Below are 26,366 nucleotides of genomic sequence, written 5' to 3'. Positions count from 1 at the left end.
CCCATTTAGGTTACTATCAATTCTGAAAAACCCATTTGGTTATTTTAATTGATAGTAAGACAAACGAAGCCAGTCACATTCCTATAAATGGCGTTCTGAAGACTCAGAACACATCCAAAAACCCAAGAAGGAGACCGCGTTGCCGTCCTAGGATTTTAATTGCCATGCGCTAGCCTTCATCCAGACGGACAGACTTCATAATATGGGAGAGAGATCTGAGTTGAGTCTAGACTTGAAGCCAGTGAGCTGTCGGAGCATTCGTACGGAGGGTCCTCTTCGGAGAAGCTGGACTCCGATGTTCACCATCCGGGGTTCTCCTCTCACGGACATAGAATTGGCCTTTTGTATCTTACAGTCCAACATCATGTTTCCCCAAAACAAGCCTAAGGGATTACTGTGATGGTTGGCAACCACCGCCTGCCCCCCACCCAGCCCACCCAAGGAGTTCGTCCCCACGGCTCTTTGGTAGTAGCCCCTGAAGCATCATATGTAGGAGACCAACCAAGACGCCAGACCATTCATCCACAGAGAAGAAATAAAAGCCCCTCCATAGCGGGCGCCTCTCACAGCAAACGCTACAACAAACCCCAGAAGCCCACTCGGATCCCACGTGGATTTAAACAAAGCCCTCTCAACCTTCTTACAAACCCATGTCACAATTTTCAATAGGACGTACTCAGCCATTCAGTGATGTCTGACTCTGCGACCTCATGGACTGTAGCCCCCCAGGCTGCTCTGTCCACGGGATTCTCCAGGCAATAACACTGGAGTGGGTTGCCAGTTCCTCCTCCCAAGGATCTGCCCGAGCCAGGGATCAAACCTGAGACCTCCTGCAGATTCTTTACCACTCAGCCACCTGGGGAAGCTATAAATAAACCACTCAAACATTTAAAACCCACATCTTGTCTTTAGTACAGCGACCCATGTCCGGCTTTAATCATCTTTGTGGTGGCCAGCATCTCCTCCTCTTAGGACAGCAGCTGACACCTGGCTTTAATTATCCTTGCGGTGGCCACAAACACTGACTCCCTGAGAGGGTCTGACACACTGCATTCATTTCCAGAACTTGGATGCTTCTGAAGTAAGGCTTTCCCGTGGAATTACAGCGTCTAGGGTCACAAAACAGAGGATTGTCCCCATATAGCTGAGTTGCATTGGCTCACCGAGGCCCTCGAGTGCAGCTGTGAGGTGAGGTAGTGAGACCCAGCCAAGGGCAGTCCAGTGTCCTCGACCCCGCGCGGATTCGCCTCCAGAGAAACAGCCTCCCCAGATCCAGTCGCCATGAGCACATGACCCTTGGGCGTAAACCCTGGGTGCTTATTCCTGCGTGCTCAGTGCCACGTGGCAGCCTGGATGGGAGGGGAGTTTGGGGGAGAATGGATACCCCTATGTGTCAGGCTGAGTCCCTTCACTGTCCATCTGAAACCATCATAACATTGTTGGTCGGCTACATCCTAATACAAAATAAAAAGTTCAAAATGGAAAAAAAGAAAAAAAACTGGAGTGGGTTGCCATTTCCTTCTCCAGGGGATCTTCCAGACCCAGGGATCGAACCCATATCTCCTGCGTTAGCAGGAGAGTTCTTTACCACTAGCGCCATCTGGGACGTCTTCTACACCAGTAGGTAAACCAGTTTGGAAGAGGTCATCTCTCCCAAGCCAGCTAGAATCTCCTTCCAAATATTTCTGACGTGTCGCCACGGGGAGTATGTCAAGACACTTTGAAGTCCCCCTGAGTATTTCTGCAGAAGAGAAAGCACAGCCGTGGTGTCTGTCAGCCACTCTTGGCAAAATTCACACCACAGTCACACTCAAGACATCCGAACGTTGACCCCATCTTCAAGAAAAGCACTTAATCATTCTGGAAGGTTCTCAGGTAGCTCAGTACCTTTCTGAGTGCTATGCATTTGAAGCTCTGCAGTGCTTCAAGCTAATCCTACAGAGGACAGACGTGGTTTTATCAGTCCAGGAGAAAATCCTGAGCTCCTTCAAGCAAGTCCAGAGACCCAGGGTTGACCAGAAAGCTATACTCATGTTCTCTTTCGCTGCTGTTGTTCACTTGTTCAGTCGTGTCTGACTCTTTGCGACCCCATGGACTGCAGCACGCCAGGCCTCCCTGTCCATCACCAACTCCTGGAGTTTACCCAAACTCATGTCCATCGAGTCAGTGATGGCATCCAACCATCTCATCCTCTGTCATCCCCTTCTCCTCCTGCCTTCAATCTTTCCCAGCATCAGGGTCTTTTCCAATGAGTCAGCTCTTCCCATTAGGTGGCCAAAGTATTAGAGCTTCAGCTTCAGCATCAGTCTTTCCAATGAATATTCAGGACTGATTTCCTTTAGGATGGACTGGTTGGATCTCCTTGCAGTCCAAGGGACTCTCAAGAGTCTTCTCCAACACCATCATTCAATGCATCAATTTGGCGCTCAGCCTTCTTTATGGTCCAACTCTCACATCCATACATGACTACTGGAAAAACCATAGCTTTGACTTAGACGGACTTTTGTGGGCAAAGTGATGTCTCTGCTTTTTAATACGCTGTCTAGGTTGGTCAAAGCTGTTCTTCCAAGGAGAAAGTGTGTTTTAATTTCATGGCTGCAGGCACCATCCTCAGTGATTTGCTAACAAGACATAAAGGAGACAGGACGTCCCTGGGGAAGCCTGAGAGGCGTGGGGAGCTTGGGTCACAGGGGCTTCAAGCTGGGTTTTGGATGGACCACGGGGTGGGCAGAAGGCACTCAGGTGGGTTGACCGTAAACAGAGGCACGTGGGTGAAGAGCTCCTCCTCGGAACGTTGGGACGTTGATGGAACAGGACCGCTCGTCAGAACAGTGTGGTCACTGCAGGAAGCGGTCCAGCTTTTCCTGAATGCGGGCGAAGGCGTCCTTCCCCAGGTAATCCATCCGTCCCTCCTCCCACTTCCTCCGCTCCTCTTCGGGACTCAGGACCTTGAGCTTCTCTTCGATGGAGATCTGGGAGACGGAAATGGTCAGGCCCACCTGGGGAAAGACAAGCCCACAGGGAGACGCTTGTGAGCCAGGAAGAGGGGTTCTCACCAGACCCCAGACCTGCTGGTGCCTGAAACTTGGGCACCCAACCTCCAGAGCTGCGAGAAGTAACATTTCATGTTATTCAGAAGCCACCCAGACTCTGGTCTTTTTTTGTTACAGCGGCCTCTGCAGACCAAGGCACAACAAAAAACATCAATACCAATTTTATCCTCCGCCCAGCCATGAGTCAGGTCTTGAGCTAGATTTCCTCCGACTATTATCAACCCTGAATATTCACTGGGAACGACTGATGCTGAAGCTGAAGGTCCGATACTTTGGCCATCTGATGTGAAGAGCCGACTCATAAGAAAACACCCTGATGCTGGGAAAGACTGAGGGCAGGAGGAGAAGGGGGCAACAGAGGACGAGATGGTTGGATGGCATCACTGAGTGGACATCACTCGATGGACCTGAGTTTGGGCACACGCTGGGAAATGGTGAAGGACACCCCTTTTCTTCACTATTGTCAGTCGTCACTGCAAGGAAACCCCTGGCGTGCTGCAGGGCGTGCACACGACTTAGCGACTGGACAACAGCACCAGCAACAAAAGTGTTACTACATCGTATTAGAGACATGAGCCATCCACTTCCTTAAATGCATCATCAGAGCGACTGAAATGTAAGACCAGAGCGTCCGTAAGAGGTAGACTTAGGAAGAAAGCATCTTTCATTTACTTCTGCAAGAAGAAATCCATGCATGCTTGATTAGATCAAAACACCCCCCCCACCCACCCCTCAAATTTCCCAGGTTTTATGTCTGTGCATCACCTCCCAAGCTCAGGGTGCAGAAAACACAGCCCAGCCCCTGCAGAACAGCGTTGCAAGAGAAAACGGGCGGGATGATCAGAGCTGAGGACAGGAAAGCGGGTGTACTGCCCGCCAAGGGCAAAGGCCAGAGAAAAGCCAGGTGAATCCGAGACAGCGGGAGATGAAGGTTCTCATCTCAACAAGCAAGGCTGAAACCGCGGTAAGGCCCGTGCGTGTACACAGGTGGCTGCTGCAAGAGCCCACAGCGCCCATCATGGGAGCTGCACGAGGTGAACGGTCGGGACAGGGGACACCACCTCCAGAGCGTCCTGGGGACTGGGGTCCCTGCTGACATCCGCAGGGGGCTCCCGGCTGGGTTCCAAGGCGTCCTCGGGTGGGGCACCTCCCGCCTTCTCCGCCCGCCGCTGCAAACAGAATCATTGCATCGTTAGTCTGCAGGGGGCTTCCCAGAACCACAGCCTGAACCAGAACGACAGAGAACTCTTTCTCCTTAGGATCAAACAAATGGTTTGTGCAAAAAAAAGAAAAAAAAAAGTAAGCAATTTAGGGCAACCACCCCGCCCCAGTGGTCCAGTGGGTAGTATGGCAGTGGTTTAGTCAATCATTCGTGTTCTGCTCTTTGCGACCCCATGGACTGTAGCCCGCCAGGCTCCTCTGTTCATGGAATTCTCCAGGTGAGAATACTGGAGTGGGTTGCCGTTCCCTTCTCCAGGGGATCTTCCCGACCCAAGGATCCAACCTGTGTCTCCTGCATTGCAGGCGGATTCTTTACCCACTGAGCCCCGGTTCACTGGTTGGAACTCCTCAATTTCACTGCCGAGGGCCCTGGCTCAATTTCTGATGGGGAAACTCAAATCTCACAAGCTGCACAGCACAGTCAATAAACAAACAACAAAAACAATTTTTTAAAGTCATTTGGTGTGATTTACTACTCTGAACTTCTCCCTGTTACTTTTTGCAAAAGGCGAGAGGCTGACATTTGTTATGTGATGTAAGGGTTAATTTTTCAAATGAGGACATTGGGATTGACATATATACACTATTGATGCTATATATAAAATAGATAACTAAGAAGGACCTGCTGACCAGCACAGGGCACTCTGCTCAATACGCTATAATAACCTTAGGGTTCCCAGGGGGAAGGATGGGGAAGGGATAGTCAGGGAGTCTGGGATGGACATGGACACACTGCTGTGTTCAACATGGAGAACCAGCAAGGACCTGCTGGACAGCACAGGGACCTCTGCTCAGTACTCTGTAATGACCTACCTGGCCAAAGAATCTGAAATAGGTCTGTGTATATGTATGGGCTTCCCTGGAGGCTCAGTGGTAAAGAATCTGCCTGCCAACGCAGGAGACATAAAGGATTCGGGTTTCATCCCTGGGTCGGGAAGATCCCGTGGAGGAAGGCATGGCAGCCCACTCCAGTATTCTTGCCTGGAGAATCCCATGGACAGAGGAGCCTGGTGGGCTGCAGTCCATGGGGTCGCAAAGAGTCGGGGGCACAACTGAACGTCTAACACTTTTGTATTTCTTCCTAAAGCAAGATAGAAGAGAACCTCAGGGATTCAGGCGGGCAAAAACCCAGGTGTCTTATCCACCTGGAAAGTAAAGCGATTCATGACCACCACCAGGGGGAAACCATTCAGAAATGTCACGGGATAGAGGAGAAACACGTGGGGTGTCTCCTTTGGTGGCCGACCGACATAGGCAAACAGAGAAACAGGCGCCGTTTAAGAAGATTGTAAAGTAAAAAAAATAATAATAAAAAAAATTTTAAAAAAAGAAAAAAAGTCTGCCCCTGCAGGCGCTGTGTGTTCGATCCCTGCTGAGGGAACTCAGATCCCCTGTGTTGCGTGGTACAGCCATTTCAAAAAAAAAAAAAAGGAAGCGAGTTATACCGAACTGGTTTGGATCTCTGAGAGGTCTGCAAACTGGGGGGAGGGTGCTGAAAACACGTTGCGTCGCACTTCAGCTCGAGTCTCTATTTCCCGCCAACCTACCGTCTAAAAACAAAAAAAAAGCAAAGTTAGGACAATACTTCATGCAGATAACGAAAAATGCCTCATCTGCGTTCGTCTGCCTCCACGAGTACAAATACAGCCGGACTAGAAGCCGGTCAAGGAGGTTCAAACCAGTCCATCCTAAAGGAAGTCAGTCCTGAATATTCATTGGAAGGACTGAGGCTGAAGTTGAAACTCCAATCCTTTGGCCACCTAATAAGAAGAGCTGACTCATTGGAAAAGGCCCTGATGCTGGGAAAGATTGAAGGCGGGAGAAGGGGACGACAGAGGATGAGATGGCTGGGTGGCATCACCGACTCAGACTGGGTGGTCAGGTGGCAGACAGTTTTTCTCCCGTGTCCCCACAGGTCGGGTGAAGGTCCCGTCCCATGAGGACCTCTTCTGATTTCAGCTGGAACGCCACAGGAAGACAAAACCCCACAGAAAACCATGCAAGCGGCTCTTCTCGACTCTACCCGGGGTGGCACATGGTGAAGACCATCCCAGCGGGCAGGAGACAACTGAACACGTCACGAGCATCATCGGGTGGCTTCAGCGTGGAAGCGAAAACTGTTTCTCAAGGAGCCGCTTTGGAAGGGCATGGAGCAGAGGAACGGCAGGAATCCTGGGTCATTAGATGACTTCGTCGGCTGGCCGTGACGCAGACCAGAAGCTGACCTGCGTGTACTGGGGCTGGGACTTCCGTGGGGGCTCAACAGTAAAGAATCTGCCAGGAAGGCAGCAGCTGCAGGAGACCTGGTTTCCATCCCTGGGTGACGAAGGTCCCCTGGAGGAGGGCACGGCTACACACTCCAGTATTCTTGGGCTTCCCTGGTGGCTCAGACTGTAAAGAATCCCCCTGCAATGCAGCCATGTGGCTTCAATCCTTGGGTCGGGAAGATCCCCTGGAGGAGGGCATGGTGACCCATTCCAGTAATTCTTGCCTGCAGAATCCCATGGACAGAGGAGCCTGGCGGGCTACAGTCCACGGGGTCGCAGAAAGTCGGCCATACAAAGGCTGCTGAAATAAGCATTCCAGACCTGTCTCTTGCATATTTACAGGATTTATGAAAATAACCTCTCTCTCTTTTTTGGGGGGAGGGCAGTGAGGGGTTGCCAATTTGGGTTCCAAATTCCCTAAAGAACCCAGCGTGGGTCATTCACTCGATGGTCAGTAGATGGCAGCAAAGCAGAAAAATTAATTGCAAAGACGTCTGCTGTGTTGTTCGGTCCCTAAGTTGCGTCTGACTCTTTGTGACCCCATGGACTGCAGCCTGCGAGGCTCCTCTATCCATGGGATTCTCCAGGCAAGAATACCAGAGTGGGTTGCTATTCCCTTCTCCAGAAAGATGATCTTGGAGTGTAAAATAATGAAATATAGGCACATACACGGTAAAAAGGACACCTTCCTTATAGCTCAGCTGGTTAAGAATCTGCCTGCAATGCAGGAGACCCGGATTCAATCCCTGGGTTGGGAAGATCTGCTGGAGAAGGGAACGGCTAAACACTCCAGTATTCTTGGGCTTCCCTAGTGGCTCAGCTGGTAAAGAATCCGCCTGCAATGCGGGAGACCCGGGTTCCATCCCTGGGTCGGGCAGACACCCTGGAGAAAGTAAAGGCCGTGCACTCCAGCATTCTGGCCTGGAGAATTCCATGGACTGTGAAGTCCGTGGGGTCTCAAAGTGTCGGACACGACTGAGCAAATTTCACTTTCATGTCTTCTTGGGACCTCAATGTTTAGTTAGGTCTTCTGCCCACTTCTTCCCCCAAAGTTTATTTTTTAAACATTTTTTATTTTATTTACTTTCGGACTCGACTGAGTGACATTCACGTATAGAAGGGCCATGACTTTCTCAATTTTAGACACACGTGCCCATCGGAAAATGGTCAATACAGACTTTCTTTCTTGTGTTTTGTTTTTTCTCCGGCCACGCCTCACAACATGCAGGATCTCCCCACCCAGGGATTGAACCCAGGGTCCTCTGCACTGAAACCAGGGAGTCCTAACCACTAGACCATCAGGGAAGTCCTGATAGACACTTCCTTAAATGCTAATCTCTTCCAGAAACACACCCCGAAATAATGTTTCACCAGCTATCTGTGCATCTGTTACTCTGCTCAACTTGACTCATAAAACTAACCATTGCAGTTGGAAAGTTTTTTATTTATTAATTTTATTTATTTACATTAATATATTAATATAACATATATTCATATTAATTTATACTCATTTGAATAAAATTATTTCTATTTTATTTATGTTTATAATATATCGATATGACTATATTAATGTTTTATAATTAATATATTGTTTAATTACATTGATCAATTATACTATATTATTTATATAAATTATGTTTGTATAGATTAATTTGTTAATCATATTAATATATCGATTAATACTATATTGAATTATAATATAAATATATTATTTATATTTATCTATATTTACATTAGGAGAAGGCAATGGCACTCCACTCCAGTACTCTTGCCTGGAAAATCCCATGGACAGAGGAGCCTGGTGCGCTGCAGTCCATGGGGTCGCTGAGGGTCGGACACGACTGAGCGACTTCACGTTCACTTTTCACTTTGATGCATTGGAGAGGGAAATGTCAGCCCACTCCAGTGTTCTTGCCTGGAGAATCCCAGGGACGGGGGAGCCTGGTGGGCTGCCGTCTATGGGGTCACGAAGAGTCGGACACGACTGACGCGACTTAGCAGTAGCAGCAGTATATTTACATTACTTTATATTGTATTTGTTTTTATTTATAAATATAAAATTATTATATTTTATTTCTAATTATGTTAATACATTAATATAATACATTTATATTAATACTTATATTTATTATTTAAAGTATATAATCATTTATATAATTATTTCCTTTCATTTATTTATTTCTGAGAGATTCCCCATAGAGTCTGACTGTCAAACACTTAACGCGATTTAAATGTTTGCCAACTCTTATCAAAAACCAGGACGCAAAGGACCTCCTGTATGGCAGAGGTTATTATATTCAGTATGTTGTAATGTAACCTGTCATGGAAAACAATCTGAAAAAAAATAAATGACTGAAGCACTCTGCTGGACACGCGAGACTCACCACAGTGTGGTAAATCGAGTACACTTCAGTTTTTCTTATTTTAAATTCCCATTGCGGGGGTGGCTCCTGCTGGCAGAGCAGGGAGGCGGTTCTACAGGAACCTAAGGGCTTAATCCACAGAGTGTTCACATTCCTGCAAGGCGGACGCTTTCTGCTTAACCCACATGAGGCGTTTCCTGGGCCCAGAGGCAGGTGCTGGGAAAACCCCAGGGTACAGCAGAAGAAATGAAAAAAAAAAAAAAAAATTAGAAATAAGCTCACTTCCCAGCCACCTCCATGGTGCAAACCGGTGTCTTTTTCTTTTTTTCAATTTGTTTGGGTGGTTATGAATTCACAACTCAAAAATTGCTAATGCACGGAAGTTGCCTGCCCATCACTGATCCCATGTTAAAGTTACAGAAGAGAAACGTCCCATAGAAACGTCGGCTAAAATCGAAACGTCCATTGTCTTACCATAAGCGAGAAACAGACCCCGGAAAGCTATTCGCGAGATACCGGAAAGGACAACGTCCTTTCCATGGGGCCCCCAAATCCCACCCCCATCAGTGAAGTCATGCTAAGTCTCGCGAGAGACAGAGGGGCTTGAAAATGGCTTTTATGTGGCAGCCTGGATGGGAGGGGAGTTTGGGGGAGAATGGATGCATGTATGTGAATGCCTGAGTCCCCACCCTCTGCCGCTGAAACCATGACAGCATTGTTACGGGGCTTCCCAGGCGGCTGTCGTAAAGAACCCGTCTGCCAGTGCAGGAGACTTAAGAGACGCGGGTTCGATCCCTGGCTCGGGACGATCCCCTGCAGGAGGGCAAGGCAACCCACTGCAGTCTTCTTGCCTGGAGAATCCCGCGGACAGAGGAGCCTGGCGGGCTACAGCCCATGGGGTTGCAGAGAGTCGGCCATGACGGACCGGCTGGACAACAACAGCCTCACCACCCTTTTGTGAGACAGCGGTATTATTATTATCACTCAGATGAGCTGACAGGCGCCCAGAGAGGTTGGCACAACTTGTCTGAGCTCACACAGCTCGGGCTGGAGGAGCCAGACTCTGATCTCACACCTTGGGGCTGAGGCCAGAGATTAATCAGGACCGGCTTCCAGTACCACCTGCATAGACAAGCTAGATGCACTCCTCGGACGTGACTGGGTGACAGACCCTTTCACACTGGTGCCAGAGCAACCTGAAGACGGGTTCCTCCCATCCTCCTCCCCACGCCCCACGTCCGGGGGTTCCAGGGAGCATCCCCCATCTCCATGGTAACCAGTGAGACTGAGCCTTCATTGCCCGTGCGTAGAGCAAATGGACTGACCTCTTCGGAAGGGCACGCTGCCCGAGTAGGGATGTCTTCCTCCACCCCCATGATCCTCTCCGAGGCGTCAGCAGAGCAAGCCTGCCTGGGCCCCTCTGCTGGATTCGCACACGACCCCTCTGCCGCGGCCGCTGCACTGGAACACGGCACCCCAGCGCCTCCGAGGTGAGCCTGCGTGAAAACGTTCACACTCAGCAAAGTTGCCCGTGTTGTTCAGTCGCTCAGTCGTGTCCCACTCTCTGCGACCCCGTGGACCGCAGCACGCCAGGCCTCCCTGTCATTCACCATCTCCCAGAGCTTGCTCAAACTCATGTCCATCGAGTGGGCGATGCCATCCAACCATCTCATCCTCTGTCGCCCCCTTCTCCTCCCACCTTCAGTCTTTCCCAGCATCAGGGTCTTTCCCAATGAGGCAGTTCTTCCCATCAGGTGGCCAAAGTATCAGAGCTTCAGCTTCAGCATCAGTCTTTCCAATGAATATTCAGGACTGATCTCCTTTAGGATGGACTGGTTGGATCTCCTTGCAGTCCAAGGGACTCCTGACCTTTCTGCCAATCTCACTAACATCCACATTCACATTATTGCTCTAGGTAAGAAGGACCCCATGGCACAGGCTCCCCACATGGCTCTCAATGTTTCATTTCTTAGAACCACCTGAATCTGCTTTATCTTTCTTCATATACAACCCAGTACCCAGCAGCAAAGAACTCGCCTGCAATGCAAGAGACGTGGGTTCCAACCCTGGGTTGGGAAGATCCCTCGGAGAAGGGAATAGCAACCCATTCCAGTATTCTTGCCTGGAGAATCTCACGGACAGAGGAGCCTGGTGGGCTACAGTCCATGGGGTCGCAAAGAGTCTGACAGAACTGAGCGACTCCATTAAAAAAAAAAAAGACAGCCTAAGCAGACTGCTTGGCAGAAAGGAACAGCACTTTGCTATCAGCGACAAGGTCTGAATAAACTCCTATTTGATTGTCTCCGATGGTCAGAGAAAGTTTTGTTTTTTTTTTTTCTTCTCCTCAATCTTTTGGCCACAATGCACAGCATGGGGAGTCTTAGTTCCCCGACCAGGGATCAAACCCCTGCTCTCTGCATTGGAAGGTGAATGGACCTTCTTAACCACTGGACCATCTGAGATGTTGCAAGAAAGTTTTGGTTCTGACTGCAAAATAGCACCCAGCTCCACCAAAAAAAAACCGCAGTAAAAACACTAAAAAGTGAATTCTTTTCAAGGTCCCAATGCATGTATTTGCAGACACTGGACTACACTGTACCAGTAAATGTTCCCGTTAAAAACAAACTGAGAAATATAATTTACTGGGACCTTACCTTAAAAGGTCTTTTGTCTACCTGTTGAAATTCACTGCAGAAACTCCAGTACGGAGAGCGTGCAGCATTATAGTTTAAAAAAAAAAATCAAATGGGTGCCCATTCCAGAACCTGAAAAGCCCTCTTCAGACACCACCTTCAACGGCCTCTTCAATCAAGGACAGCAAGTGGAGAATGCCCGCTCCAATGACATCTATAATCAGTCATTTCCAGCCACTTAATCAATGAGTGGCTCTTTCCCTGATGAAGCCGGCTAATTTAAATGATTATTTCTGCGTCAGTTTGGTAAACCGCAGCCACAGTTCTGCTCATGAAACATTCACGATTTTGCACCAAAAAAAAGAAAAAAAATGCCCGCCTCTTTCAGCATCTTCCTACATGAAATACAGGGCATGCATACAGATGACAGTGGTGCAGGATCTAAAGCTTTGGCAGGTCCTTAACCTCCAACTATGGCCTTTATTTCTTGGGGTGAAATAACGCATCTTTCCTCGTCTAATTCCTTTCTGGTGTGCGTCGGCATTATTTAATATCTTCTAATTCCCTCATTTTTAAATAAACATGTCTATAAACGGTGAACTATTCCTGAACTTCCCTGGGGGTGCAGTGGTTAAGACTCTGGGCTTCCCGTGAGCGGGGACTCCGGTTTGATCCCTGGGCGGAGAACTAGATAACCACATGCCCCAGTGAAGACCTGGTGCGACCACATACATAAATATTTTTTAAAATTGAACTTAAAAATTCTTATTTCTTCCATGACTGTAGTCCTTGACAGATTTTTTTGTTCTCTTCTAAAGGGAAAGGTTTTTATATTTTTCTTTGTTTTTCCCCCAAACTGTCTTGAGATATAATTAATATATAATATTGTGTAAGTTTTAGGTATATAACATGGTATTTGATACAATTATATTATGCAAATTGTTTACCACTTGATGTTTTTTGGGGGGGATGTAATTTACTTTATTGGAATGGAGAACTGTCCAAGAGCCAACACCCTAATTTAACTGAAAACTATTTGTGAGGTCGTAGAACTATGTTATAATTTGAAGTCCAACTTCTTCTTCTCAGAAAGAGGCTCATAGTTAAAATAAGAAAATAAGTATTTGGATATTGGAAACAAAAATGCATTTACAGTTGTCAAATTTTTAATGGACTTGATCAGCACAAAAGTGGCCGATAGGTTAAAGACGCAACATCCTTCAAGTACCCCTTTGAAAGTGCCTTTCTTGGAAATAAAAATGTAGTGTATTATAAAAAACAAAAATTTACCTAGAAAATCTGCCTCTGAAACATTGACAGATTTTTTTTTTTTTTTAATGTAACTTGGTGATTGCTTATAATAGCCTATATCTTGGAGAACGAAATGGCAACCCACTCCAGTATCCTTGCCTGGAAAATCCCATGGACGGAGGAGCCTGCCAGGCTACAGTCCATGGGGTCGTAGAGAGTCGGACACGACTGAGCGACTCACACACATCCTATATCTGTCTTTAAAAAAAAAAAATTAACAATGAGAAGAGATTCAACACAAGAACGTGGGGAGTCTGCCTTTGAAGAAAATGCCCAAGTGTAGATCATAGAGAACTGATCCCCGGTTTCTGTCTGTTTCTAATCCCCGGTTTCAACTCTGGGGTTTCAGGACCTTACCGTGTGACCTGGGGGCGCGTGGTGGTCCTTGTTCCGGATATCTTCACAAAGGGGCAAGATGCTACGGTGGTAAATTCCCCACCACTGGTTAAGGAAGGACGTCTGATGCTGGTCGGCCCGCCCGGAGCCCTCCTCCAAAACGGAGCCCGTCTGGGGATTGTACTTGCAGTCCCAAGGCTTTGAGGACCCCAGAAAGTGGACCACCTTCGCACTGGAGCCAAATCTGAGGAAGAAACACAGACACAAATTAATAAAGTTAAAAAAAAAAAAACAGAAAGCCAGTGATCACCGCAGGACTCGTCACAGACAGTAAGATGCACCTCGACGGCTCAGGGATGATCCTCTCGTGACAGCCACTTAGACTTGCATTGAAAAAGAAAAATTGTTTACAGTCAGTCCACGTTGGCAGTCTTTCATATTTCTGTAGACCAAGAAACATAATCAGAACCCACTGGGATGCTCCCCACAACAGAAAGAATAAATCAGGAGTCTTAGAAAGGTGGGTGGTTTCGTAGCCCAAATCATCTCACCCTGAAAACGATGACAGATTTTTAAAAAAAATAGATTTCATAGCAGAGAATGAAAGCTGCAGACCTGAAAACTGGCATCTTGGGCAAGACGGGAAATTTTCCCCTCTTCATTTTTGTCTTTTTATGGTTATCACGCGAAGAGTTGACTCATTGGAAAAGACTCTGATGCTGGGAGGGATTGGGGGTAGGAGGAGAAGGGGACGACAGAGGATGAGATGGCTGGATGGCATCACTGACTCGATGGACGTTGAGTCTGAGTGGACTCCGGGAGTTGGTGATGGACAGGGAGGCCTGGCGTGCTGCGATTCATGGGGTCGCAAAGAGTTGGACACGACTGAGCGACTGAACTGAACTGAACTGATTGTTATCGCCACTCGCACCAACCTCACAGCTTTGAAAACATTTTTTTCTTAATTCATTGCTTTCTTATGAAATTTTGATATCATATTCTCCCCAGAGATCTGTGTGTTCTGTATGGCCCACTGTGCCCACTCTGGGACTCTCCTGATGGTCCAGGAGTTAGTATTTTGCATTCTAACGCAGGAAGTGTGGGTGCCATCCCTGGTTATTTAGCGTCTAACTCTTTGCGACTCCATGGACTGTAGCCCGTCGGGCTCCTCTGTCCATGGGATTCTCCAGGCACGGAGACTGGAGTGGGTTGCCATTCCCTTCTCCAGGGGATCTTCCCAACCCAGGGGTGGAACATGCATCTCCGGCACTGGCAGGCACATCCTTTACCGTGTGAGTCACCAGGGAAGCCCTTATACTCATAATTCATATTGAGGTTTCACAGAAAACAATAAAAATCTGAAAGCAGTTATCCTTCAATAAAAAAATGAATTAATAAAAATATATACTCTACATAATAACTACATTTTCAAAAAATTTGTAGTTATAGGTATACCTTTCATATTTTATAAGAAAATCTAACTGAAACTATATATAAAACCTATTATTTTTAAAATGTGTAAAAAGGGACACATCTGTGACATTTTTTCATAAAGTATAACTACTTATGAAACTCACTGTTTAAAAGCAGGACTGTAGGTGTACGTGGTGTTGCTGCTCAAGTTATAGATGAAGGGCAAGTGCTTCTGGATGTCGGCGGTGGACCAGTTACTGAAGAAACTGTTCAGCAAGCCTTGGTCTGCCCCTAGAGAGTTACAGCATAGCCAAAGAAGTGAATAACGAATGGTGTAGTTTTCGCCCCCTGCACTGGGAGCTTGACGTCTTAGCCACCGGACCAGCAGGCAAGTCCCTCAATCCCCATCTTTAACTTGCTATTCACAGATTCAAGGTGGCGGGGAGGAAGTGCCGGTGGGTCAAAGGGATGGCCACAGCCCCACTCCGGTCCACAAACGTCCAGCTGCCCCTCAACGTACCATCAAAGCTGCCGTGGTCGGTGGCGTGCTGTAACAGGAGGCTGTGCGTCTCCAGCGAGGGTTGGAAGACAAACACCCCGCTATTGAAGCAATCCGGCCACCCGGGATCCGGGGCCGCAGAAAACTCCCTCCTGTCGAACAGCTCATCGATGTTGGACAGCACCTGGGGAGACAGAGCGTGGGGCCCCCCCGTACGACGTGACGGGAGAGAACCAGTCTGACTCCATATTGAATCTGTGTCTGTGACTTGAACTTCTGTGCTCAACTGCTTCTGCTACAAGTTCATCACTAAAGGGATGAAGCAGACGGCTTCCCAGGTGGCTTGGGGGGAAACAACCGATCTGCCAATGCAGCAGACGCAGGAGACGTGACATGGGTTCGATCCCCTGGGTTGGGAAGATCCCCTGGAGAAGGAAATGGCAACCCACTCCAGTCGTCTTGCCTGGAGAATCCCATGGACAGAGGAGCCTGGGGTTGCAGTTCATGGGGTCACAAAGAGTCAGACAGGACTGAGCACACATATCCCTAAAGGGATGTTGCACTTGAGCTTAAATGCTACACAATGGCCCATCTCTTGTCTCCAGGAACTGCCTGCCTCCAATGGAATGAGCCTTAAGCTAAAATTCCTTTGTTTAGCTCCCAGGAAATATCCAGACAAGGACAAGTTGATCACAAAAGGGAATTTGCCTGGAAGCTTCTGGTTGCTTAGTCACCAAGTCGTGCCCAACTCTTTGAGCCCCCGTAGACTGTAGCCCACCAGGCTCCTCTGTCCATGGGGTTCTCCAGGCAAGAATACTGGAGTGGGTTGCCATGCTCTTCTCCAGGGGATCTTCCCAAGAGATTGAACCACGTCTTCTGTTACCCGAACATTCCTGATGGAAGTGTTTTGGTATTCACTTACTTAACAAATCACCATCCACAGGCATTACTTTCTGCAAAAATTCCCCGGTCAGTCGTGTATTAACATACAAGTGAGAAATGCAACAGGAACTTCATGATGAACCAGACAATGGTCTGTGATGGGACAGTTATACCGAATTTTTGAGTGACCCTCTTCTTTGAAGCTTATATTCCAAAGAGAAGAATGTGTGTATCAGATTGCTCCCTGGTTTCATTTCAGGAGACACCATTGAAGCAACACCATCTATTAAGCAAAATTATCATCTCCAGGTTCTTAAGATCCTCTGTGGAACACTTAAACATTTAACTAATTGTATTTATTCTCTTTCATCTAGCAAATGTAACCAGTAAGCCTGGAAATCCATGAACATAGTGGTTTGCAAGTCAGTACATTGATGCGTTAGTCGCTCAGTTGTGCCAGACTCTTTGCAACCCCATGGACTGTAGCCCACCAGGCTCTTCTGTCCATGGGATTCTCCAAGCAAGAGTACTGGAGTGGGTTGTCATTTCCTCCTCCAGGGGATCTTCCCAACCCAGGGATCGAACCTGGGTCTCCTGCACTGCAGGAATGTTCTTTACCGTCTGAGTCGCCAGGGAAGCCCCAGTATATTGATGATATGCTCTTAACTGTATTGCTCTTAATTGTATTTATTCTCTTCTATCCAGCAAACATGACCTACGAGACTGGAAATCCACAAACACGGAGGTTTGCAAGTCAATAGCATATCAGCCTGCGAGAGCTTGACCACTAACAGTACTCCTCTCCAGCACACCTATTGGCTTTATAAATTGTGCTCTGTTTGGGAAAAAAAAATATTACTCTGATTGTTCCTCTATTCTGATTTTCCTCTCCACGCCTCCATCTTTCTAGACCACCTTTGCACAACCAGGACAACCCAGAATGGATCTCCAACACTCCAATCTCATTTCACATTTCGACGTTCCAATGGCTATTTGTGAAAGTACCTGACCTTGGCTCCAACACCGAGGGTCACTACCCCAGATGACTACAGTGGAGATGCTATAGCCTAAGAAGCCAGGTTTCCAGTCCCACCAGGACTGTATAATTCACGGTACAATCAAAGAAGAGTATTTTTCCAATATTTTATTTTGTGCAGATGACATAATGAAATCACTCGTCCTAGGGAAGGGACGGGCCTTCAACTAACCCAGTGTTCTCAGCAACACTATTGGGTGTCTTCTACCCGATGTTGACTGACTAAATGTTGGTAGTAGAGATGAACTTTACCCGGTGGGTGTCAGGAAGCATTTAACAGGAGGCTTCCTGGGTGCTGCTTTCGATCTGTCGGGAATCCTCTGTTCCTTAATTAAGAGGAGAGGCAAGCCTCTCCCGGGACTAAGAAATCCAGGCATTTCCTTCGTTAGCTTTTCCATACAGTGATAAGCACCCTCTTCCTTCTTATGAACCATATGGTACAAGTGGTTATTTACAACTCTCTCTTTCATATGGGTGACCTCATGTTTTCTTGATAACTTGTAAGTTTTGATTTTATCTCTGCTGAAAATAGCTATCGTGTAAGACAGTATAAGTGAAGTGAAGTCCCTCAGTCGTGTCTGACTCTTTGCAATCCCGTGGACTGTAGCCTACCAGGCTCCTCCGTTCATGGGATTCTCCAGGCAAGAATACTGGAGTGGGTTGCCATTTCCTGCTCCAGGGGATCTTCCCGACCCAGGGATCGAACCTGGGTCTCCCGCATTGCAGGCAGACGCTTTAACCTCTGAGCCACAAGGGAAGACAGTATAAATACATACACAATGTTGAATAAAACACCTTTGCTCCATCAGAGCTCTGGTCTCCACGTCTTTCTTTCTCTCTTTCTTTCCCTCTCTTTTTCAGGCTGATCCCCTGGAGCGCAGAGGCTCTCTGAGTTCACTTTCCTGCCTGGGCTTCTAAGACCCTCTCGAGAAGGGGCTCTGCACCTTCCCCCCATCGAGAGGGCGCCTGAGGGCTTTGTCAACAGAGCAAGCCCCGTATCAGGGGATTTATTGGCTTTCTGTGTAAACCAAGGAATATCAGCCTCTTTCCATCCTTTACTTCCTTATCGTCGACTCCGGACCACCAGGTTCCGGTCCATTAAAGGAGCTCAACAGGTGGGGACCCACCAGCACGGGCTAGCAGCCTGCTGATGGAGAGAGGGGCGTGATCTTTGAGTGGGCGGCTCCTCGCCAGGCAGAAGGTCTGGACCTCCCCCTCCTGCACACTCACCAGTGTGTCTGCATCCAGGAAGACGCATTTGCTGTAACGGGTGAGCGTCCAGCAGTGGAGCTTGGTGAGGGTGATCCCGAGGTCGGGTCTCTTCAGAAAGGCCAGGTGGACGTAGTCCGCACTGTCTATTAGGTTCACCTCGATGACCTCATCGAACACCCTTGAGAGGATAACCCTGGGAAAAGACAGGCCGAGTTCTAGGAGACCAGGAGACCGTTTCACACAAGATACTCTGTCCCTTGGTGCTCACATTTCATTTTGTGGGAGTATATGCTGAAGTGTTTTTCTCTAAAAGGTTCTGGAGGGATAAAAATCTTTGTACAAATATATGTGCTCAGTCGTGTCCCTCTCTTGGCGACACCATGGACTGCAGCCCATCAGGCTCCTCTGTCCATGGGATTCTCCACCGAGGATACTGGAGTGGGTTGCCATTTTCTCCTCCAGGGGATCTTCCAAACCCAGGGATTGAACCTACATTGCTTATGTCTCCTCCAATGGCAGGCAGCTTCTTTACAACTAATGCCAACCAGGAAGTTGGGGGAAAAAAACAAGATTTTTTTCTGCAAGCATTTTACCTCAGAAAGACTGTCTTTCTGTCAAATTTTACCTCAGAAGTTCCTTCTTCCTGCCAGATTTCATCTCAGAAACTCCTTCTGTCAGATTTTTATCTCAGATCCTCCTATTGGCTGTCAGATTTTTGCCTAAGAAACCCCTACTTTATGTCAGATTTCACCACAGAGACCTCTAGCTTCTGTCAGATTTTACCTTACAATGTTCATCTTTCTGTCAGATCTCACCCCAGAAGGTTCATGTTTCTGTCAGATTTTACCCCTGAACCCACTATGTCCTGTCAGATTTTCCTCAGAACCCCATCGTTTCTGTCAGATTTTATGTCAGAACCCCTGAGTGTCTGTCAGAATTTGCCTCAGAACCCCCTCGTTTCTATCAGATTTTACCTTAGAAGGTTCATGTTTCTGTCAGATTGTACCCCTGAACCCTCTGTGTCCTGCCAGATTTTACCTCAGAACCTCGTGTGTCAGATTTTACCTCAGAACCCCTTAGTTTACGTCAGATTTTATGTCAGAACCCCTGAGTGTCTGTCAGAATTTGCCTCAGAACCCCCTCGTTTCTATCAGATTTTACCTTAGAATGTTCATCTTTCTGTCAGATCTCACCCCAGAAGTTCCATGTTTCTGTCAGATTGTACCCCTGAACCCTCTGTGTCCTGCCAGATTTTACCTCAGAACCTCGTGTGTCAGATTTTACCTCAGAACCCCTTAGTTTCTGTCAGATTTTATGTCAGAACCCCTGAGTGTCTGTCAGAATTTGCCTCAGAACCCCCTCGTTTCTATCACATTTTACCTTAGAATGTTCATCTTTCTGTCAGATCTCACCCCAGAAGTTCCATGTTTCTGTCAGATTGTACCCCTGAACCCTCTGTGTCCTGCCAGATTTTACCTCAGAACCTCGTGTGTCAGATTTTACCTCAGAATCCCTTAGTTTCTGTCAGATTTTATGTCAGAACCCCTGAGTGTCTGTCAGAATTTGCCTCAGAACCCCCTAGTTTCTATCAGATTTTCCCTTCCAACGTTCATCTTTCTGTCACATAATAGCTCAGGTACATGCCCCACCCCAGTCTGTCAGATTTTGCCTCAGTCTCTCAGCTATATTTCAATAAAAATGTAAGGAAAATAAAAATGCTTTAACTTAGCTCACGATGTGGGCTTCCCAGATGTCTCAATGGTAAAGAACCCACCTGCTTATGCAGAAGACACCGGTTCCATCCCGAGGTTGGGAAGGTCGCCTGGAGGAGGCAATGGCTACCCACTCCAGTGTTCTTGCCTGGAGAATCCCATGGACAGAGGAGCCTGGCAGGTTACAGTCCACGGGGGTCGCAGAGATTGTCACACGACTTAAGGAGTGTGCATGCATGTGGACTAGTGGGACGGTCGCTCCTCAAGTCCCCCACGCCCCCCCGCCCCCGAATCAATGACGTGGATCCCCATATTTGAGGCAAGGAGCTGCTCTACACACGCGTGGCGTTGCGTGTCAGGATTCTGAAACAGGACCCCTTCCTCTAGTAACAACCGCAAGCCCTTCTGCAAGCATCCCAGCCCCACCACGCGTGCGCCGGTCCGAGCTCACGGACCACGGCCCAGAACCTCCCCCAGCTTCTACGGTCGGCAGAGCCGGGTGTGCGTGCGCGAGTCTTACCTGAGCGGGTTGGACACCTGAGGCGTGACGAGCACCACCAGCCTCCTGGTGGCCCTGTGCTCCCGCAGCGACTGCCCCAGCACCAGGGCCCCCTGGCAGTAGACGTCGTTGGTGGCCAGCGTGACAAACGCCTGGTCGGACACTGTGGACGGGGACAGCCGGGTTACGTTCCCGCCCGGCCTCGGGGCTCAGCGGTGCGGCTGAGCGCCACCTCTGACTCTCTCGAGCTTCACGACCGGGACTGGACAAGACTTTCCCAGCTGGCGCCAGTGGTGAAGAACCCGCCTGCCCATTCAGCAGACGTGAGAGACGCGGGTTCGATCCCTGGGTGGGGAAGATCCCCTGGAGGAGGGCGTGGCCACCCACTCCAGAGTTCTTGCCCAGAGAATCCCATGGACGGAGGACAGTCCACGGGGTCGTGAAGAGTCAGGCACGACTGAGGCGACTTAGCATGCATGCGTGCATATTCCAAAATACGCTTCAGGGACATTTCACGTGCATTCTTTCATTGAAAAATTAAAAAAGAAAATTCTTCAAAAAGAAAAGAAAACCCACGTGCACGCAGGAAACACTAAATATGAGACTAAGTCAAGCAAAGTGTGATTAAAATTTCCTGGTGCTGATGAACAGATCTAAGTTTATACACTGTATCTGTTTATATACACCAGGAAATTTTAATCATATACTCTGCTTATATACAAACAGACACTGCATATAAAATAAACAAGTAACAAAGACCTACTGTACAGCACAGGGAACTCTATATCTTCTAATAACCTATAATGGAAAAGAATTAAAAAAAAAAAAGAATACGGAGGGACTTCCCTAGTAGTCTAGCAGTTAAGACTATGTTCTTCGCTTTGCAGGGGACATGGCTTCAATCCCTGGTCTGGGGATCTAAGATCTCACATGCAATGCCCCTATCTCCAAAATAAAAAAAAAAAAAATACACACATATATAAAAATTAAAATATACGAATATATACATATATGTATAAAAACATCTATAACCAAGTATATGTAGATATAGACATATACACAATATATAAATGAATATATGCTCAGCCATGTCCAATTCTTGCGACCCCATGGACTGTAGCCCACCAGGCTCCTCTGTCCCTGGGATTCTCGAGGCAAGAATACTGGAGTGGGTTGCCATTTCCTTCTCCAGGGGATCTTCCTGACTCAGGAATCAAGCCCAGGTCTCCTGCACTGGCAGGCAGATTCTTTACCACTAGCACCACCTGGAAAGCCCAACAAGAATTTTCCACTTTCGTGCATATTTATAACTGAATCACTTTGCTGAAAACAACACGATATTGTAAATTAACCATCCTTCAGTTAAAACAATAAAATATCCTTTTGCTCCAGAACGACACACGTGCCTAGCTCAGACTGCTTATTTGATTCTCCATTCAAGTCTCAAAAACTCACCCAAAACTTTTAGGTCTCGGGTGAACACAAAGCCAAGGTAGAAACAACACTCGGATTGATCCGAGTTACCACGAGGATTCCCCCCCACTTTGCCAAAAGAACCGGGCTCTCAAAAGGGAACCGCCAGACCCATTAGTTAAATCGCACACACCCCAGTCGTTGGCAAGACTTCAACTCAAGGGTGTATGAAGCCAAGGAGACGGGCTTCAGAAGAGAAAGGAAGACTGTTTCATTCACCAAAAATCCCGTTTCCCCAGGGTCTCCGCAGCAGGGAAAGAAACTCCAACAGCTGATGAGACTGACTGCAGTTCCAAGTTCGAAGAACGCGTGATGTGGATGTTCACAAGGAATTTTAAACAGCTTGATTCTGATTTCGCCAGGACGAAACCAAGGGGATCAGGAGATCCGGGCCTTGGCTCCCGAGCTGGCCACAGCCACAGAAATTAACATTCGCAGCGTTTGGTCTGGGGCTGGAACACACACAGCTCAGTTCTCAAAGGCCAGATGGCGCTCCCCTGGGGCCCCCGCGCCCTCCCCGCCTCCAAAGACAAAGTCACCCCGGAAAGAATCGCAGGACCCAGCATTCCTGGGCCCGTTTTCCTGTTTTAACCTTGACATTCTGCTGGGGTGAGTGCCCACCTGCCCAAGGGCCTCCTGTCTACCCCTGGCTGGGGTTCTTCTTGGATTAAGGAGAAGATGAGGATTCCTGGCATCTCGGCCATGAGTTATTACTGACAGGGAAAACTCAGAATGCGTCTGCAGCTCCAGAGATGGCTGTCTATCTAATCATCTACCTAGCTATCATCATCTATTAACATTAATAACATCTGTCTAGGAAATGGCACCCCACTCCAGTAGTCTTGCCTGGAAAAATCCCATGGACGGAGGAGTCTGGTGGGCTACAGTCCAGGGGGTCGCAAAGAGTCGGACACGACTGAAGGACTTTACTTTCTTTACCTTTCTTTGTCCATCTATATATCTACTTACTTACGTATCTTGATACCCACGTATCCTCTATGCATCTTATCATTATCTATTAATATTAATGACATCTATCTATCCACGTATTTATCATCTACTTAGCTATCACCTATATTTATGTATGCTCTGTGCATCTATTATTATCTATTAATATTAACAACATCTATCTATCCATCTATTTAGGGCTTGGCAGGTGGCGCTGGTGGTAAAGAACCCGCCTGCCAATGCAGGAGACATAAGAGACATGGGTTCGATCCCTGGGTGGGGAAGATCCCCTGGAGGAGGGCATGGCAACCCCCTCCAGTATTCTTGCCTGCAGAATTCCACGGACAGAGGAGCCTAGCCGGCTACAGTCCGTGGGGTGGCAAAGAGTTGGACATGACTGAGCCACTGAGCACGTACGCAGCCACGCTGAAAGGCCGAGTTTCCACTTGACGGGATGTGAGGGTGGGGACGTCTGGCATGGAACACAAACAGGACTGGTGGCTGTCCTCCAACCCCAGGATGAAAAAGAAAAAAAAATACATCTCCCAAAGTCTACTTCACCCTGCAGACAGCGGCAGCTGCTGGTTTTATGAGGGGTCGGGAAGAAATGTTTACTCCGATTCCTCGCCTCCTTCCCCTTCCACCCACCTAACAACCACTCCCCCAAAATAACACCCCTGGCTTCCTTGGCGGGGTGGGGGGGCCCTCCTCTTTCACTCAAAGGCGCGTTTTGTTCCCGGCTGAGAGCGCTGAATCCCCAGTGGGGTCTCTCCAGCACGCTGCCCAGCCCGACGGCCATGTGTCCGAACGTCCCTCCTGAATGCTACCATTTATACAGACCCTCGCCGGTTTCCAGAAAACGCGTATTTTTTTTTTTTTGGAGAGCTCCAAGCCGCTCCCTGGAACACACATCAACAGAACCTTGCAGCCTACAGCAGGAAATCGGCCCAAACAACTTTGCCTCTCTAAGGCACAGAGGTGGGAAACAGTTGAGAAGCCGCCTGGCGACTTATTACCAAATCGCTCCTCTGAATAAAAAGCAACCTGAAACTTTTTTTTGTTGTTGTTAATGCTCTCATGAATGATCAGGCCTGACTTGGGTGCAAGTAGAGATTGTCTTCATGATAAAAAGAACAACAAAAAAAAAACAGGAACAGGCGGGAATTTCCCAGCAGGCAAGTGGTTAGGTGTGGCTCCCCAGGTGGCTCAGTGGTAAGGAATTCGCCTGCCAATGCAGGAGATGGGGGTTCAATCCCTGGTCCGGGAAGATCCCCTGGAGAAGGGAATGGCAACCCACTCTGGTATTCTTGCCTGGAGAACCCCCATGGACAGAGGAGCCTGGCAGGGCTACGGTCCATGGGAGCAAAGAGTCGGTTACGACTCAGACACTTGGCATGTATGCGGGGAAGCAGTTAGGATGTCAAGCTCTCCCTGCTGGGGGCCCAGATTCCACTCGTAGTCAGCAAGGCAAAATCCCACATGCCGGGTGAGCTGGCCAAACCAGCCCTCTTCCCCAGACACACAAAAAAACCCAAACAAACAGAACAGGACAGACATCTTTCCCATGGGTGAAGGCTACATTTTATCATCCCATTTCTAAGCCTCTGAGGTCCACTGTCCCAAATGGATGTCCCCGCCAACCCGAGGGCAGGCGGAGAGGATGCAGTTGAAGCCCTTGGGAGTCAGGGCTCACCACAGTCCCAGCCATCCCACCAAAGGCAGCCTGCTGCCCTGCAGCGGGGATTAACCCCAGATCTTTATACGGGAATAAGCAACTCTGTCTCTGGTCTGATCTTGCTGAGGACCAAAGACGCTCTGTGTTCCCAGAGTTTTACGACCGCGAACTTCCCATGGTTTTGCACGTCGGTAAGCCTCTCACACAGTTCCGTGCCTGCCAAGAAAATGGTCCGCCCAACCTCCAAGGGCTAAGCTTTCACAGAAGGAAAATTACCAAATCTCAGTGCCCCTTGACCATCTGTTTTTGAGGGCAGGAGGAGAAGGGGGCGACCCAGGACGAGCCCCTTGGATGGCAGCACAGACTCAACGGATGTGAATTTGAGCAAACTCGGGCAGATGGTGATGGACAGGGAGGCCTGGCGCGCTGCAGTTCGTGGAGTCGCCAAGAGTCAGACACGACTGAGCCACTGAACAACAGCCACACAGGTCCCTAAAGCTCAGCCCTTCCCAGCCGCTGAGACCCACTGTCCCGCCAGTCGCACCAAAGGTCACCAAGCTCTCCAGCCCCCGGGGTGAGCGAGGGGCTGGGCGGATACAGCATGGTGGGCGCTGAAGAGTTTGGGGACCACTTTGTGCGGGCACAGCGGGGAGGTGGGGGTCCCCCCGCCCCCAGCGCAGTCCATCTCACCCAGGCTACGGAGGCTGGCCGCCAGGAGGGTTCTCCGCTTACCAGGCATGGTGTGGGCGCAGCGCGCGATGGGCACCACGTGGCCGAGGGCGCCCAGGCGCGGCGGGCTGCCTCTCTCCCGGGCTCCAGCCGCCCAGCCGAGCGGAGGCGTCGGCTGCGTCTCCAGGGGCCCCACCCGCTCCGAGTTCAAGGCCTGCGGAGACAGCTGGGCGTTCCGGATACCCGCACCGCCCCACGCCCCGGCCCCTCCCGAGTCAGCCCACGTCTCCGCCGCGCGCAGGGGCAGCCGCGGGCCCTCCCGCCGCCGGGGCGCCCCCGGGTGTCCTCAGGGTCCCCCCGCCGCGCCCGGCACAGGCTCCAGGCGCCCCCCGCCCGCACACACCCCCATCCACGGCCGAGACTTCAGCGGCCTCGCTGCGCCCCCCACCCGATCACTCCTTTCACCGCGTGTCTAGCCCTGCGCCCCGCGCCTCTCTGAGTCTCTGCGCTCCAGCAGCCCAAGTGCGCCCCAAATCCGCTCCCGGGTGCCCCCTCCCCTCGAGCGCCCAGGCTGCCACCACGCCTCCGGAAGCTTCCTACACCTCCCACCCCCGAGCCTTCCACACCCCCGCGGCCCGCTCCTCCTCCGAGCTCCGGGAGCTCCGGTCTCCGCCGCGCCCAGGCCGCCCCCACGTGATGCGCTGGGGCAGCCCCGGCCCAGGCCTGCGCCCCCCTCCCCGGCCCCGGATCGCCGGCGGCGCCCCCCACCTTCTCCACGCTCCCGTAGTTGCTGGCCCGGGTGGGCGGGGCGGCGCGCGGCCCAAAGATGGGCGGCTCTCCAGACGGTCAGCTCCGCCCCCGGGCGGGGGTCTCCCGCACGGCCCGCCCCAGCCGCGCGCCGGGCCTGGTGCCCCGGCTGAGGCCCCTCGGAAGGGAGTGCCTGGAGGCGGGCACCTCGGACTCCCCGCCCCGCTCCCTCGGGCCCCTCCCCGCGGAATCCAGGCGTCTGGGGCGTCCTGGCTCTAAAACCTCTAACCTTTAACACGCCGCCCCCAAAGTCAATGTTTGCACTGGCCTCAGGGCCCCAGGCCAGCGCGCGGCCCGGGGCAGAGGCCACGCTGGAAACGTGATCGTACGGCGGGAACGTGTGGTGAGCGGAGGAGG

At 49.6% G+C, this 26,366-nt stretch overlaps 1 protein-coding gene across 11 annotated transcripts; it reads right to left on the bottom strand.

Moving 5' to 3' along the window:
• Positions 1–23: 23 nt before the first annotated feature.
• GYG2 (glycogenin 2) lies at positions 24–26,366 on the bottom strand. 11 transcript variants are annotated; one of them, XM_027534663.1, is made up of 12 exons: positions 25,971–26,366; positions 25,266–25,416; positions 21,201–21,235; positions 20,459–20,600; positions 18,245–18,419; positions 15,118–15,280; positions 14,762–14,888; positions 13,206–13,428; positions 10,230–10,400; positions 5,720–5,824; positions 4,115–4,222; positions 2,564–2,999 (listed from the first exon to the last, which is right to left on the bottom strand). In XM_027534663.1, coding segments are annotated over exons 3-12 (1,377 nt in total). In that variant the 5' UTR covers positions 21,202–21,235; positions 25,266–25,416; positions 25,971–26,366; the 3' UTR covers positions 2,564–2,837. The 11 variants fall into 11 exon arrangements, with proteins under 11 accessions (XP_027390463.1, XP_027390462.1, XP_027390455.1 ...); XM_027534665.1 differs by lacking the exon at positions 25,971–26,366 and adding an exon at positions 25,829–25,942; XM_027534662.1 differs by lacking the exon at positions 21,201–21,235 and having other exon boundaries at positions 24–2,999; positions 26,239–26,366.

This window comes from Bos indicus x Bos taurus, chromosome X (genome assembly GCF_003369695.1).
Source record: "Bos indicus x Bos taurus breed Angus x Brahman F1 hybrid chromosome X, Bos_hybrid_MaternalHap_v2.0, whole genome shotgun sequence".
Lineage (NCBI taxonomy): Eukaryota > Metazoa > Chordata > Mammalia > Artiodactyla > Bovidae > Bos > Bos indicus x Bos taurus.
Note: the sequence above shows the minus strand (reverse complement) of the source record. Positions and strands in the feature narration are given on the sequence as shown.